This window comes from Salmo salar, chromosome ssa23 (genome assembly GCF_905237065.1).
Source record: "Salmo salar chromosome ssa23, Ssal_v3.1, whole genome shotgun sequence".
NCBI classification, from domain to species: Eukaryota; Metazoa; Chordata; class Actinopteri; order Salmoniformes; family Salmonidae; genus Salmo; species Salmo salar.
The window spans coordinates 47785820-47802479 of NC_059464.1; the positions used below are offsets into that span (position 1 = coordinate 47785820).

The window sequence follows — 16660 nt, forward strand, 5'->3', positions numbered from 1 at the left end:
GTTACCACTCCTACCCAGTAACTAGAATATGCATATACTTATTACATATGGATAGAAAACACCCTAAATTTTCTAAAACTGTTTGAATGGTGTCTGTGAGTATAACAGAACTCAAATTGCAGGTCAAAACCTGAGAGATTCCTTTACAGGAAGTGGCCTGTCTGACCATTTCTTGAACTTCTTTTCCATCTCTATCATTTACTAAGGATCTCTGCTCTAACGTGACACTTCCCACGTCGTCCATAGGCGCTCAGAGCCCGGGAAAAAACAGAATGTCGTCATTCCAGCCCCAGGCTGAAACACATTATCGCCTTTCTCAAGTTGCCGATCAAGGGACACTGGGCTTAGGCGCGTGACCCGACCGCCCCCGCCTTTGGGATTTTTTCCTCTGTTTGCCGAAAAGGAGATTCCCTGTCGGAATATTATCGCTTTTCTACTAGAAAAATGTCGTAAAAATTGATTTTAAACAGCGGTTGACATGCTTCGAAGTACGGTAATGGAATATTTAGAATTTTATTGTCACGAATTGCGCCATGCGCGCGACACTTCTTTACTATTTCGGATAGTGTCTGGAACGCACGAACAAAACGCCGCTATTCGGATATAACGATGGATTATTTTGGACCAAACCAACATTTGTTATTGAAGTAGCAGTCCTGGGTGTGCATTCTGACGAAGACAACAAAAGGTAATCAAACTTTTATAATAGTAAATATGATTATGGTGAGTGCTAAACTTGCCGGGTGTCTAAATAGCGAGCCCGTGATGCCTGGGCTATGTACTTAGAATATTGCAAAATGTGCTTTCACCAAAAGCTATTTTAAAATCGGACATATCGAGTGCATAGAGGAGGTCTGTATCTATAATTCTTAAAATAATTGTTATGCTTTTTGTGAACGTTTATCGTGAGTAATTTAGTAAAATGTTAGCGAATTCCCGGAAGTTTGCGGGGGTATGCTAGTTCTGAACGTCACATGCTAATGTAAAAAGCTGGTTTTTGATAGAAATATGAACTTGATTGAACAAAACATGCATGTATTGTATAACATAATGTCCTAGGGTTGTCATCTGATGAAGATCATCAAAGGTGAGTGCTGCATTTAGCTGTCTTCTGGGTTTTGGTGACATTATATGCTGGCTTGAAAAATGGGTGTCTGATTATTTCTGGCTTGGTACTCTGCTGACATAATCTAATGTTTTGCTTTCGTTGTAAAGCCTTTTTGAAATCGGACAGTGTGGTTAGATTAACGAGAGTCTTGTCTTTAAATAGCTGTAAAATAGTCATATGTTTGAGAAATTGAAGTAATAGGATTTTTAACGTTTTGAAAATCGCGCCACAGGCTGCCAGTGGCTGTTACGTAGGTGGGACGCAAGCGTCCCACCTAGCCCATAGAGGTTAAAGATTGTTGTACACCAGCAGGAACCCATCCAACTTGAAGGAGCTGGAGAAGTTTTGCCTTGAAAAATGGGAATATGATCCCAGTGGCTAGATGTGCCAAGAGACTTGCAGCTGTAATTGCAGCAAAAGGTGGCTCTACAAAGAATTGACTTTGGGGGGTGAATAGTTATGCACGCTCCAGTTTTCTGTTTTTTTCTCTTATTTCTTGTTTGTTTCACAATAAAAAAATTACAAACCCCTCAAAAATCTATTTAATTCCAGGTTGTAAGGCAACAAAATAGGAAAAATGCCAAGGGGGGTGAATAGTTTCACAAGGCACTGTAGATGACATTACAGGGCATTCGGAAATTATTCAGACCCCTTGACTTTTTCCATGTTTGGTTACATTACAGTCTTTTTCTAAAATTGATTAAATAAAATGTAATCATGAACTGAAATTTAACCTAGGAATTAAAATCTTTGTCTCCTTCTCGATGTTGCATGCAGTTCTCTCTCTCCCTCCCTTCCTCTAACCCCTCCTTCACTCCCTCCCTCTATACGCACCTATCTGGCAGAACCAGAAAGTCCATACCTCCCAAAAACTCACTTCTGTGGAAACAAAACGTATCTGAGTCTCTGTGTCGTCTGTCTGTGTGAGAGTGAAAACAACCATCCAAATGGCTCAGCAGGGAGATCTGCTGGACCAGGACCAGTTCTGTTGTTCTGTCTGTCTGGATCTACTGAAGGAGCCGGTCACTACTGCCTGTGGACACAATTATTGTAGAATCTGTATTGAGGGCTGCTGGGATCAGGATGTTCTGAAAGGGGTCTATAGCTGTCCTCAGTGCAGAGAGACCTTCACTCCAAGGCCTAATCTGAGGAAAAATAACATGTTGGCTGAAATAGTAGAGAAACTGAAGAAGGCTGCTCTCCCTCCTGCTCTGTGCTATGCTGGACCTGGAGATGTGGCATGTGATGTCTGCACTGGGACCAGAAAGCAGAAAGCCCTCATGTCCTGTCTCGTGTGTCTGGCCTCTTACTGTGAGACTCACCTCCAATCGCACTATGAATCTCCTGCTTTCAAGAAGCACAAGCTGGTCAAAGCCACCGCACAACTACAGGAGAAGATCTGCTCTCATCATGACAAACTGCTGGAGGTTTACTGTCGTACCGATCAGCAGTGTATCTGTTATCAGTGTACAATGGATGAACATAAAGGCCATAATACAGTGTCAGCTGCAGCAGAGAGGACTGAGAAACAGGTAAGACCAGAACAACTTGTTGGTGACTGTCTGATAAACAAAGAATTAAAGATACAGTAGAAACTAAGGCTGTTTGAATATGAGATCATATGTATCAAATGAAATTGAAATTTATCCAAATATGAACACAACCTTGAGTATTTAAATATGTTAACCCAGATTCTCCAAATGTATCACCATTTTCTAAAGTCTGTTATGTTCTGTTATGTTCTGAACAGACAGAGTGAAAACTCAAACCAAGTTTATTCACCCACTGGGTCATACAGCTGCAAAGACAATGTATGATGTCCCAAGAACATATATTTATAACCTCGTACTAGGCGGTGTCAACTGTTGCACATCTAGACAGCCAATACATCTCTGTTGCTAGGCAGGAACTGAATTGGTTCCTCTCACTGGTGTAGTCATGGCCCTGCCTGATGCTAAAACCTTGGTGGGTGTGGAAGTGTATATGTGAGAGATAGGACTGTAGTATGAGGGTTGTGATGGTGGGCCCCTCTGGCCCCCCTCCCAGAGATTTCTTCTCACTTCATCTGTTGACTCGACCTCGAGACGAATTCCTGGCTACTCCCTAGTTCTGCAGCTGGCCTGCCTTATCAGAGACTAACTAGACTGTTGAATTCCTGGCTCCTCTCTAGTTCTGCAGCTGGCCTGCCTTATCAGAGACTAACTAGACTGTTGAATTCCTGGCTCCTCCCTAGTTCTGCAGCTGGCCTGCCTTATCAGAGACTGAAACTAGTCTGTTGAATTCCTGGCTCCTCCCTAGTTCTGCAGCTGGCCTGCCTTATCAGAGACTAACTAGACTGTTGAATTCCTGGCTACTCCCTAGTTCTGCAGCTGGCCTGCCTTATCAGAGACTAACTAGACTGTTGAATTCCTGTCTCCTCCTTAGTTCTGCAGCTGGCCTGCCTTATCAGAGACTAACTAGACTGTTGAATTCCTGGCTACTCTCTAGTTCTGCAGCTGGCCTGCCTTATCAGAAACTGAAACTAGTTGCCCTTTGTCTCCCTCTTTAGGAACATTGATATTCAACAACAACACGTTTAAACAGAATATTTCAGCACTTCCCCGTGTCTCTCTCAGTAACTTTCCATACACCAAGTTCCTATCCACCCTTCATTAACCCCAACATATACATTCCTTATACATGTAAATTCATCAATACGTTATAGTATGGTAACATGAATAAGTATATTTCTAGCTAGAATCCAACAAGTCAAACTTCATTATCATTAGTTATCAAACATCATTATCATTCGTTATCAAACACCCAATCAACTCCCTGATTTGTGTTCTGTTAAAACTATAATCATTCACATGACTACATAATGATATAATTTCAGACAGACACTTCCTCAATATTTGTATCCTTATCTTCTATGGGCCCTGTGTCACATTACTATACTATTCATCTACTGGACAAATAAAGCTTGATAGCTCATTGAAGAGTGATTCTCCACAGAGTCAGCTGGGGATGAGTCAGCGGAAGGTCCAGCAGAGATTCCAGGAGAGAAAGAAGGAGCTGAAGAATCTCCAAAAAGCTGTGAAGTCTCTCAAGGTGAGTATTGTTGACAAGAGGAGACACACCATTTTACCTGTCTCCTCCAATCAGAGAGAGAGAGAGAAATAGAGGGGACCTTCTCCAATCCTACTATGTCTGGACCCCTATCAGACTGCTGTTACAGGGTGTGTTGAGTGGTGGTGTCTCGTCCTCCCAGGTCGTTGGCATGGTGCAGGAGCAGATAGGGTCAAAGTAGTGGAATGGGTAGTGGGTTTTTAATGAGTGTAGGGTTAGTTGGCATGGTGCAGAAGCAGATAGGGTCAAAGCAGTGGAATGGGGTAGTGGGTTTTTAATGAGTGTAGGGTTAGTTGGAAGGGTGTTTTATTATTTGTATCACAAAGTAAAATATATTTATATTATAGTCCAGTTGGGGGCGGTAATGCAACATATTGGATGCCAACCGCCGTTAAACTCCAAAGAAGAAGAAACGTTATATTATGTCTATGTACAGTGTTGTAACGATGTCTCTCTCTCTCATTCCATCACTTTCATGGTAGTGGGTTGTGTGGGTTTCTGGTTATGAATGGGGTGCTGAAAGACAATCGTTGATGGATATTTATAGAGCTCTGATCAGGACGACAATTGATTACGGGTGAATAATTTATGGAATAGCAGCAAAGACTTAAGCTGGACAGAATCAAATCAAATCAAATCTGATTTATTTATATTTATATAGCCCTTCTTACATCAGCTGATATCTCAAAGTGCTGTACAGAAACCCAGCCTAAAACCCCAAACAACAAGCAATCCAGTATATATCTTTAAGGATATGTATTGGTGCATTTAAATCAACATCTGTATGTGTCTTACTAGTGGAGACAGGTGAGATGCCTTTGGGTATACAGCGTAATAAATTGTCATTATCTTATTGGGTTGCAAGGCTGTGAGGTTGAGCATCCCACTGCTACTGTTCTAGATGACTGTTGGGAATATACTAGTAGACAAGGCAGTGGTTTCGGTTGGACAGTTGTAGGTATCAATGTTATTATGGAGAAATTAGAGAATGGGTGTAGTAGTGAGATTCTGCTGGGTCATAGCACATTCAGGTGTGGAAGGGAATGAAATTGTAGACCAGTTATCTAAAAGCGCTTTAAAACAAGATATAATATATGTTAATGTTCCACTGGGTAGAGGTGAGGACAAATGTAAGATCAGAGACATTTTGATAGATGTGTGGCAGAAGAGATGGGACTCTGAGCACAAGGGACGGCATTTATATGTCCTCTAAAGGTCGGTGGTCCAAGGTTCAAAGGTCAGATTAGGAAGGAAGAGGTGGTGTTTACTCGATTGTGCTTAGGACATTGTACATAGAACTGGTCCTTACATCTGGTTGGCAGCATGTGAATGGTTTGTGTCTGGAGGGTATTGTCAATGAAACGGTGGAGCATGTGTTGTTATATTGTTGTAAGGATGTTGAAGAGAGGGAAAGATTGAAGTGTAGGGTCATTGAGGTTGGATGGGGTTGGGGGGTTTGGAAGGGATTTGGGGGATGGGGGAGGGTCTATTAGAAGTTACTAGGGTTCTTTTTTATTTTCTCCGAAGTACTGAGTTAGGTAGGAGGATTTAGAAATGGTGTAAACCGCGATTGAACACACTCCAGCACAGTTGGTGGCGCCATGCACCTTTAACGTTGGTTTGCGGACCGCCATTATATAATAGAAGAAGAAGGTGTTGTGTGAGTGTTTTGTGGTTCCTGAGGAGGGCTACTATTCTTTTTGCGTATTTTCCAAATGTATTTTGTAGTTGTTAAGGGTTTATATATTAGTTTCCACTGTTTATCGGTTAGAGTTGAGGGGGGAGTAGGGTAGTTTGTTTGGGAGGTGTGATGTCCTCAACCGAGTGGAGAAGAAACGCTGTCTCTTCAGGTGCGTTCTGGAGAATGGTGTGGAGGAATTATTGATCATGGTCGGTGAACAGGTGGGAGAGGAATATATACACTCTGTATCCAGAATGAACAAGGCGGTGGTTGTGGTAATGTAAAAGGTGAGTCTTGTTGCCCGGCTAGTTACCAGTATGATTTATGTGAGGGGTCTGTTGGTGCTGACTTCGACAAGAGTAGTGGTGTCTAATCTGCCTCCGTTTATTACGGACGAACAGATCCGTAAAGAGTTGGTTCGTTTTTGTCAATTTCCAAGTGGTTTTCTGAACTAAATTCAAGGTTAAACAGGGGAGGGGTGGTACACAGGGTTTGTTAGCACAGATAGTGTGGACATTTTTTACAAATATTTTCTGATGAAACTATCCGCCAAGGAGCCCAGTGATGTGTATATATATATATATATATATATATATATATATATATATATATATATATATATATATATATATATACTGCTCGAAAAAAATAAAGGGAACACTTAAACAACACAATGTAACTCCAAGTCAATCACACTTCTGTGAAATTCAACTGTCCACTTAGGAAGCAACACTGATTGACAATAAATGTCACATGCTGTTGTGGAAATGGAATAGACAACAGGTGGAAATTATAGGCAATTAGCAAGACACCCCCAATAAAGGAGTGGTTCTGAAGGTGGGGACCACAGACCACTTCTCAGTTCCTATGCTTCCTGGCTGATGTTTTGGTCACTTTTAAATGCTGGCGGTGCTTTCACTCTAGTGGTAGCATTAGACGGAGTCTACAACCCACACAAGTGGCTCAGGTAGTGCAGCTCATCCAGGATGGCACATCAATGCGAGCTGTGGCAAGAAGGTTTGCTGTGTCTGTCAGCGTAGTGTCCAGAGCATGGAGGCGCTACCAGGAGACAAGCCAGTACATCAGGAGACGTGGAGGAGGCCGTAGGAGGGCAACAACCCAGCAGCAGGACCGCTACCTCCGCCTTTGTGCAAGGAGGAGCAGGAGGAGCACTGCCAGAGCCCTGCACAATGACCTCCAGCAGGCCACAAATGTGCATGTGTCTGCTCAAACGGTCAGAAACAAACTCCATGAGGGTGGTATGAGGGCCCGACGTTCTAAGGTGGGGGTTGTGCTTACAGCCCAACACCGTGCAGGACGTTTGGCATTTGCCAGAGAACACCAAGATTTGCAAATTCGCCACTGGCGCCCTGTGCTCTTCACAAATGAAAGCAGGTTCACACTGAGCACGTGACAGACGTGACAGAGTCTGGAGACGCCGTGGAGAACGTTCTGCTGCCTGCAACATCCTCCAGCATGACCGGTTTGGCGGTGGGTCAGTCATGGTGTGGGGTGGCATTTCTTTGGGGGGCCGCACAGCCCTCCATGTGCTCGCCAGAGGTAGCCTGACTGCCATTAGGTACCGAGATGAGATCCTCAGACCCTTTTGAGACCATATGCTGGTGCGGTTGGCCCTGGGTTCCTCCTAATGCAAGACAATGCTAGACCTCATGTGGCTGGAGTGTGTCAGCAGTTCCTGCAAGAGGAAGGCATTGATGCTATGGACTGGCCCACCCGTTCCCCAGACCTGAATCCAATTGAGCACATCTGGGACATCATGTCTCGCTCCATCCACCAACGCCACGTTGCACCACAGACTGTCCAGGAGGTGGCGGATGCTTTAGTCCAGATCTGGGAGGAGATCCCTCAGGAGTCCATCCGCCACCTCATCAGGAGCATGCCCAGGCGTTGTAGGGAGGTCATACAGGCACGTGGAGGCCACACACACTACTGAGCCTCATTTGGACTTGTTTTAAGGACATTACATCAAAGTTGGATCAGCCTGTAGTGTGGTTTTCCACTTTAATTTTGAGTGTGACTCCAAATCCAGACCTCCATGGGTTGATACATTGGATTTCCATTGATTATTTTTGTGTGATTTTGTTGTCAGCACATTCAACTATGTAAAGAAAAAAGTATTTAATAAGATTATTTCTTTCATTCAGATCTAGGATGTGTTGTTTAAGTGTTCCCTTTATTTTTTGAGCAGTATATAATATTAGCATATGTAACAGCTGTTTGATGTGGTTTTGAAGTAATTATCTTCCAGCCCACGTTAACCTTGTAGGTTTACCTCAGGTAACTTATTGTTAACTAGGTTACAGCTACTTGGTGAGGAAGCTCACTGTTCACCTGGTTACACGTTGCAGTGACCTACAGTGTTGGTGAGTAGAACAGATGGTTGGTGCAAAGACATCAAACGTTAAACATGTTTAAACATATTTTATTTCAGAAAAAGGTTTAAAACCTAAACAAAACGTATGTCCCTGTCGTCTTTTTCAAGATGTGGCCGATTTTAAACAGACAGAATTTTTTTTTTTAAATATAGATTTTTCTTTTTTTGATTTGTTGTTTCTAAATGGCTGCTGGGTAATATGATAATCGTTGAAATCTGTTGGTTCGTAGGCATCAAATAGAGAGAATGCTGCGCAGGTTCACTGAGTTGTAAACCAAATGGATAGGTGGAGCTCATTGATTTGTAGCTCTGACTCAGTTGCTACCTCAGATTATGAGTCTATCAAGTGTGGTGAATGAGGTATGTAGTACCCACAGAAGACCACAGGGAGGAGCAAGAGAGATATAAACCCATACAGTTTTTCTCTTTAAATACCCTGAACCTAACAATCAATCAAATGTATTTATGAAGCCCTTTTTACATCAGCAGATGTCACAAAGTGCTGTACAGAAACTCTAACCCTACGTATAACCTATTTTAGCCTGAACCCTAATTCTAGGGTAGGGTAGCCTACAACTATTTTAGTAATAATATTATGTTAGTAAATACCATTTTACTACTAAATAACATTTGTTATTTTTTAAATAAAACCTATGTAAGCATTTGCTTTTTATTAGTTATTTTATTATATTTATTATTGCAAGGCAGAACACTTGATAAACAAGACTCATTTGTTTTATATGTTAAATGTGGTTTGAACTGGGTGACATAGTAACCTCTATGTGAAAGTCCAGCAATTGGCGTGGGACAGGTGGGGCAGGTTTGAGACTGATCTCTCGAATTAAATACACTTTATTTCTCAGCTGCCTCACCAATGTCTTTACGTGAATTAATAACTTTTAATTGGTAAATATTTCCAATAGATGGAAGCATAAGACCACGTAGCATCAGTTATAGGCTACAAGCAGCAATATGATTGACATAAAATAGCATGCAACCAAAGACTATATGTCCCATGATTTTCTAAAATGGTCACTCATTACTTTACAGTTAGCTATATATCTGTCTGTCTCTCGCTCTGTCTCTCTCGCTCTGTCTCTCTCTCTCTGTCTCGCTCTGTCTCTCTCTCTCTGTCTCTCTCTCTCTGTCTCTCTGTCTCTCTCTCAACAGCGCTCTGCACAGGCAGCAGTGGAGGACAGTGATCAGATCTTTACTGACCACGAAGCATCAGTCCTGTGTTGCTTTGGGGTGATCAAAACAATATTAACTATAGCAGGTATTGAACCCTGGTCAAATAACCACTTGTCAGATGTGCTGACCTCAACCCTAGTAAACATGCATTATAAAATCATGTTAATGTCATATTGGGAGAAAACTGCAGAATTATTTAGCATTATCAGCAGTACTGAATACAGTGGATATCCTTACTAAAGTAGTAATTACTCATAATTACAAAATATAAAGTGTTATAGTTCATTTTATCACTAACAGCCATAAAATAACCATTTATAGCATAATGAAACTGACATAAACTAAAAACATCATACATTTAGTTAATTATATAAAAATGTATATATTTAGATGGGTGACATTATCTGCCAAAGTAAAACCCCCTTAACATATAAACACAGACACTGGACACAGACACTGAAAATGAGCTTTTTTAATATAAATCTGGTAGCTCTCAAAAGAGCCTTTGCTTTGCTGAGCAGTTTTCAGGAGTGTGCTGCCTGCCTGCCTTCAGAGGACTCTGTCTGTGAATAATGAAAAGTTAATAAGCTACTGCCATTTTTATATTTTAAATGTAACCTTTATTTAACTAGGCAAGTCAGTTAAGAACAAATTCTTATATTCAATGACAGCCTACCAGGGAACAGTGGGTTAACTGCCTTGTTCAGGGGCAGAATGACAGCTTTTCACCTTGTCAGCTCGGGGATTCAATCCAGCAACCTTTCGGTTACTGGCCCAACGCTCTAACCACTAGACTACCTGTCGCCCGGCCTAACGCTCTTACCACTAGACTACCTGCTGCTCGGCCAAACGCTCTAACCACTAGGCTACCTGCTGCCTGGCCAAACGCTCTAACCACTAGACTACCTGCTGCCCAGCCAAATGCTCTAACCACTAGACTACCTGCCACCTCTACACTCTAACCACTAGGCTACCTGCCACCTCTACACTCTAACCACTAGACAACCTGCTACCTCTACACTCTAACCACTAGACTACCTGCCACCTCTACACTCTAACCACTAGACTACCTGTCACCTCTACACTCTAACCACTAGACTACCTGTCACCTCTACACTCTAACCACTAGACTACCTGCCACCTCTACACTCTAACCACTAGACTACCTGCCACCTCTACACTCTAACCACTAGACTACCTGCCACCTCTACACTCTAACCACTAGACTACCTGCCACCTCTACACTCTAACCACTAGACTACCTGCCACCTCCACACTCTAACCACTAGACTACCTGCCACCTCTACACTCTAACCACTAGACTACCTGCTGCCCTTTCACAGAGGTCTTGTTTACGTTTACATGAGAGTCGTTTAGCAGACACTCTTATCCAGAGCCACTAGGGTTAAGAGCCCAAATCTGCCTAAAAAAAGGATATTTTCAGAACTTTTCACCTAGTCTGCTCGGGGATTGGAACCAGCCACCTTTCAGTTACTGCCCAACGTTCTTAACCACTAGATTACAAACCACTAAATGTTAAACACAAAGTCAAATGGTCCTAGATAAATGGTAAGCTGGTTAAATGAAAGATTGCTGTTATAACTTTCAGACTGCCATTGTTTTGGGGAAATAGGGACATGTCTATTTCTCAAATTATCTGTAATAGATGTATTTATTTTAATGGTTTGTAGTTCTACACCATTTTAATCAGGATAACTTATTGTTTCTAATGATGTAAGTTTGAGCAGCTTAGTTATGGTATGTCTGTTTATTTCACTAAATATCTCACAATGTGTAAATTTAGATGTTTTCATGTCAGACACCATTTTAATCAGGAGAATCTCCTCTTTCTAATGACATAAGGTTGGGCAGCGTCCTCTGCTGTCATCGATCTCTAGACCAGAAATAGTCAGAAGTTGACCGTTTTTTCCTACTTCCTGGTATGCAGATATAAACACACTTGGCACCATCGAGGTGCGGATGTTTACTTTCTACACCAGTTGTTATTTTTCAGTTTGGTCCTAAGAACAGGTTTTAGTGGTCAAATAAAAAGGTAGACATTTTTTGGTGCCATTTAGGGGAAATGGAATTCTAAGGATCATTCCAGTCAGAAGAGGCTCTGTGAAGGTTCGTTTCAATTCATTTGCTATGGCCTCGCTAGTGTTCCAGCTCAGACAACGTTCTTTGGCCGTTTTGACTCGTTCTATTGTCCAGCCTACTAGGACTCGGGACAGAGGCTGGGTCTAGCTCTGCTACGGGGCAGGCTACTGGAGGGGTGACCAGCCTTCCCTGTAGCTCAGTTGGTAGAGCATGGTGTTTGCAATGCCAGGGTTGTGGGTTTGATTCCCATGGGGGGCCAGCAAAAAAAAATGTATGAAATGTATGCATTCACTACTGTAAGTCGCTCTGCATAAGAGCGTCTGCTAAATGACTAAAAAAATGTAAAAAAAAACGTCAAAAAAGGAGAGTAGAGCAGGGCCAAGCGGTGTTCTGTACCTGCCTGTCCAGGAGGGGGGACAAGGCCTGGTGGACCTGGAGATCAGGGTGGCAGCGTTCTGACTCAATGACATGCAGAGGCTACTGTACCTACTGTCTCTCTCTCTGTGTGTCTCTCTCTCTCTGTCTCTTAACAGCGCTCTGCACAAGCAGCAGTGGAGGACAGTGATCAGATCTTTACTGAGCTGATCCGCTCCATTGAGAGAAGGAGCTATGAGGTGAAGGAGCTGATCAGAGCCCAAGAGAAGGCTCAAGTGAGTCAAGCTGAAGGACTCCTGGAGCAACTGAAGCAGGAGATAGCTGAGCTGAGGAAGAGAAGCACTGAGCTGGAGCAGCTCTCACACACAGAGGATCACATCCATTTCCTCCAGGTACCTAAACTCTCTTGTTACATGTGATATGAAATTAACTTAACGTGAAACTATTCATCTCAATCATTATGTTGTCCTCTCTCTCTCTCTGTCTCTCTGTCCCTCTCTCTCTTTGTCCCTCTCTCTCTCTGTCCCTCTTTGTCCCTCTCTCTCTGTCCCTCTTTGTCCCTCTCTCTCTGTACATCTGTCCCTCTCTCTGTACATCTGTCCCTCTCTCTCTGTCCCCCTCTCTCTCTGTCCCCCTCTGTCCCCCTCTCTCTCTGTCCCCCTCTCTCTCTGTCCCTCTCTCTCTCTCTCTCTCTCTCTCTCTCTCTGTCCCTCTCTCTCTGTCCCTCTCTCTCGCTCTCTGTCCCTCTCTCTCTCTCTCTGTCCCTCTCTCTCTCTTTCTGTGTCCCTCTCTCTTGTGTCCCTCTCTCTCTGTGTCCCTCTCTCTCTTTGTCTCTCTCTCTCTGTGTCCCTCTCTCTCTGTGTCCCTCTCTCTCTGTGTCCCTCTCTCTCTGTCCCTGTCTCTGTGTCCCTGTCTCTGTGTCCCTCTCTCTCTCTCTCTCTCTCTCTCTCTCTCTCTCTCTCTCTCTCTGTCCCTCTCTCTCTCTCTGTCCCTCTCTCTCTCTCTCTCTGTCGCTCTCTCTCTCTGTCCCTCTCTCTCTCTGTCCCTCTCTCTCTCTCTGTCCCTCTCTCTCTCTGTCCCTCTTTGTCCCTCTCTGTCTTGGGTCTCTTTGTCCCTCTTTGTCCCTCTCTCTCTTTGTCCCTCTTTGTCCCTCTCTTTCTGTGTCCCTCTCTCTCTCTGTCCCTCTCTCGCGCTGTCCCTCTCTCTCTCTGTCCCTCTCTAACTTTGTCCCTCTTTGTCCCCCTCTCTCTTGGGTCTCTTTGTCCCTCTTTGTCCCTCTCTCTCTTTGTCCCTCTTTGTCCCTCTCTCTCTTTGTCCCTCTTTTTCCCTCTCTTTCTGTGTCCCTCTCTTTCTGTGTCCCTCTCTTTCTCTCTTTTTGTCCCTCCCTCTATTTGTCTCTCTCTCTCTCTCTGTCCCTCTGTCTCTCTCTCTCTCTCTCTCTCTCTGTCCCTCTGTCTCTCTCTCTCTCTCTCTCTCTGTCCCTCTGTCTCTCTCTCTCTGTCCCTCTGTCTCTCTCTCTCTGTCCCTCTGTCTCTCTGTCCCTCTCTCTCTCTCTGTCCCTCTCTCTCTCTGTCCCTCTCTCTCTCTGTCCCTCTCTCTCTCTGTCCCTCTCTCTCTCTGTCCCTCTCTCCCTCTGTCCCTCTCTTTCTGTCTCTCTTTCTCTTCTTCCCTCTCTCTGTCCCTCTCTCTCTGTCCCTCTCTCTCTCTGTCCCTCTCTCTCTCTCTGTCCCTCTCTCTCTCTCTCTCTCTGTCCCTCTCTCTCTCTGTCCCTCTCTCTCTTTGTCCCCGTCTCTCTCTTTGTCCCTCTCTCTCTCTCTGTCCCTCTCTCTCTCTCTGTCCCTCTCTCTCTCTGTCCCTCTCTCTCTTTGTCCGTCTCTGTCCCTCTCTCTCTTTGTCCCTCTTTGTCCCTCTTTCTCTATGTCCGTCTCTCTCTGTGTCCCCGGCTCTCTTTGTCCCTCTTTGTCCCTCTCTCTCTGTGTCCCCGTCTCTCTCGCTGTCCCCCCTTTCTCTGTCCCTCTCTCTCTGTCCCTCTCTCTCTGTCCCTCTCTCTCTGTCCCTCTCTCTCTGTCCCTCTCTCTCTGTCCCTCTCTCTTTGTCCCTCTCTCTCTGTCCCTCTCTCTCTCTCTCGCTGTCCCTCGCTGTCCCTGTCTCTCGCTGTCCCTCTCTCTCTCCCTGTCCCTCTCTCTCTCTGTGTCCCCTTCTCTCTCTGTGTCCCCTTCTCTCTCTGTGTCCCCCTCTCTCTGTGTCCCCCTCTCTGTGTCCCCCTCTCTCCCTCTCTCTCTCTGTGTCCCCCTCTCTCTCTGTGTCCCCCCCTCTCTCTGTGTCCCTCTCGCTCTCTCTCGCTGTCCCCTTCTCTCTCTCGCTGTCCCTCGCTGTCCCCCTCTCTCTCTTTGTCCCTATTTGTCCCTCTCTCTCTCTGTCCCTCTCTCTCTGTCCCTCTCTCTCTGTCCCTCTCTCTCTGTCCCTCTCTCTTTGTCCCTCTCTTTGTCCCTCTCTCTCTTTGTCCCTCTCTCTCTTTGTCCCTCTCTCTCGCTGTCCCTCGCTGTCCCTCTCTCTCTCGCTGTCCCTCTCTCTCTCTCGCTGTCCCTCTCTCTCTCTCTGTCCCTCTCTCTCTCTCTGTCCCTCTCTCTCTCTGTCCCTCTCTCTTTGTCCCTCTCTCACTTTGTCCCTCTCCCTCTTTGTCCCTCTCTATCTTTGTCCCTCTCTCTGTGTGTCTCTCTATCTCTGTCCCTCTTTGTCCCTCTCTCTTTTTCCCTCTCTCTCTCTGTGTCTCTCTCTCTCTGTCCCTCTTTGTCCTTCCCTCTCTCTCTCTCTCTCTCTCTCTCTCTCTCTGTCCTTCTCTCTTTCTCTTTGTCCCTCTCTCTTTTTCCCTCTCTCTCTGTCCCGCTCTGTCTCTGTCCCGCTCTGTCTCTGTCTCTCTGTCTCTTTGTCCTTCTTTGTCCCTTTCTCTCTGTGTCCCTCTGTGTCCCTCTCTCTCTGTGTCCCTCTGTGTCCCTCTCTCTCTGTGTCCCTCTGTGTCCCTTTCTCTCTGTGTCCCTCTCTCTCTGTGTCCCTCTCTCTCTGTGTCCCTCTCTCTCTGTGTCCCTCTCTCTCTGTGTCCCTCGCTCTCTGTGTCCCTCTCTCTCTGTGTCCCCCTCTCTCTCTGTGTCCCCCTCTCTCTCTGTGTCCCCCTCTCTCTCTGTGTCCCCCTCTCTCTCTGTGTCCCCCTCTCTCTCTGTGTCCCCCTCGCTGTCCCCCTCGCTGTCCCTCTCTCTGTCCCTCTCTCTGTCCCTCTCTGTCCCTCTCTCTCCCTCTCTCTCTTTGTCCCTCTCTCTCTTTGTCCCTCTGTGTCCCTCTGTGTCCCTCTCTCTCTGGGTCCCCCTCTCTCTCTCTCTCTCTCTCTCTCTGTCTCTCTTTCTCGCTCCAGAGTTATCAGTCTCTCTCCAGTATCAGTGTATCTTCAGACTTACCCAGCATCGTTGTCCGTCCTCTTCAGTACTTTGGAGATGTGAGTAAGACTGTGTCTGAACTGAGAGAGAAACTAGAAGACTTCCTTAAAGGAGAATGGACCAAGATCTCCACTACAGGTGTGTTGAAAACAATAAGAACATCAACTTTAGACCATTGAAAGTTCCCTACTAGTCATATACATGTGTAATATGGTATGATGATAACATTCCCTCTCTCTGTCAATGTGTTTGTGTGTCTGTAGTGAATATAGTGGATGTTTTACTGCCTCCAGAGCCCAAGACCAGAGAACAGTTGTTACAATGTGAGTCTCTTTATTGTGAAGTAACTAACAGTCTCTTTTTACTGACACTCCTAACAATCCCTCTAGAAATATATAGCAATAGTAGATCTAATCAAAGACTGGGTATCAATCTGACTCCTCATATTTCTCTGATTTGATCTCTGCTGTGCTCTAATCAAAGACAGGGTAGACACAGTATCTGACTTAACTTATTGTTCTGACTCCCCTCATTGGTCTCTGCTCTTCTACCAGATTCCTGTCAGCTCACACTGGACCCAAACACAGCACACACACGCCTCTCTCTGTCTGAAGGGAACAGAAAGGTGACCTATACAGGCCAAGTCCAACCATATCCTGACCATCCAGACAGATTCACCAACTGGTACCAGGTTCTGTGTAGAGAGGGTCTGTCTGGACGCTGTTACTGGGAGGTGGAGTGGACTGGTAATGTTTATACAGCAGTCTCATATAAAGACATCAGCAGAACAACGATAGGTGGTGTATTTGGACACAATAACAAGTCCTGGAGTTTACAGTACTATAGTGATGGTTATTGTTTCAGACATAATAATGGTGTGACTAAAGTATCAGGCCCTCAGTCCTCCAGAGTAGGAGTGTACCTGGATCACAAGGCAGGTACTCTGTCCTTCTACAGTGTCTCTGACACAATGACCCTCCTCCATAGAGTCCAGACCACATTCACTCAGTCCCTCTATCCTGGGTTTAGCGCTCTATGTAGGCAAAGGTACTATCGCTGGGGCTGAGCTGGTTAAACTGTAGTAGGGTCCACATAGATACTAGTCATGCTGGTGTAGTCTATAGCTGAGCTGGTTAAACTGTAGTAGGGTCCACATAGATACTAGTCATGCTGGTGTAGTCTATAGCTGAGCTGGTTAAACTGTAGTAGGGTCCACATAGATACTAGTCATGCTGGTGCTGATGGTCCCCAGATGTGATGATTAATTCTACTCT

The 16660-nt window shown here is 44.8% G+C and overlaps 1 protein-coding gene across 1 annotated transcript; it reads left to right on the plus strand.

Annotated features, from left to right (window-relative positions):
- The first annotated feature begins 1786 nt into the window (after positions 1-1786).
- On the plus strand, positions 1787-16452 carry LOC123729838 (tripartite motif-containing protein 16). Its single transcript, XM_045706206.1, has 6 exons — positions 1787-2640; positions 4103-4198; positions 12117-12350; positions 15365-15524; positions 15650-15709; positions 15941-16452. Exons 1-6 carry the CDS (start codon positions 2056-2058, stop codon positions 16450-16452), a joined length of 1647 nt encoding a protein of 548 aa, XP_045562162.1. The 5' UTR covers positions 1787-2055.
- The last annotated feature ends 208 nt before the right edge of the window (positions 16453-16660 follow it).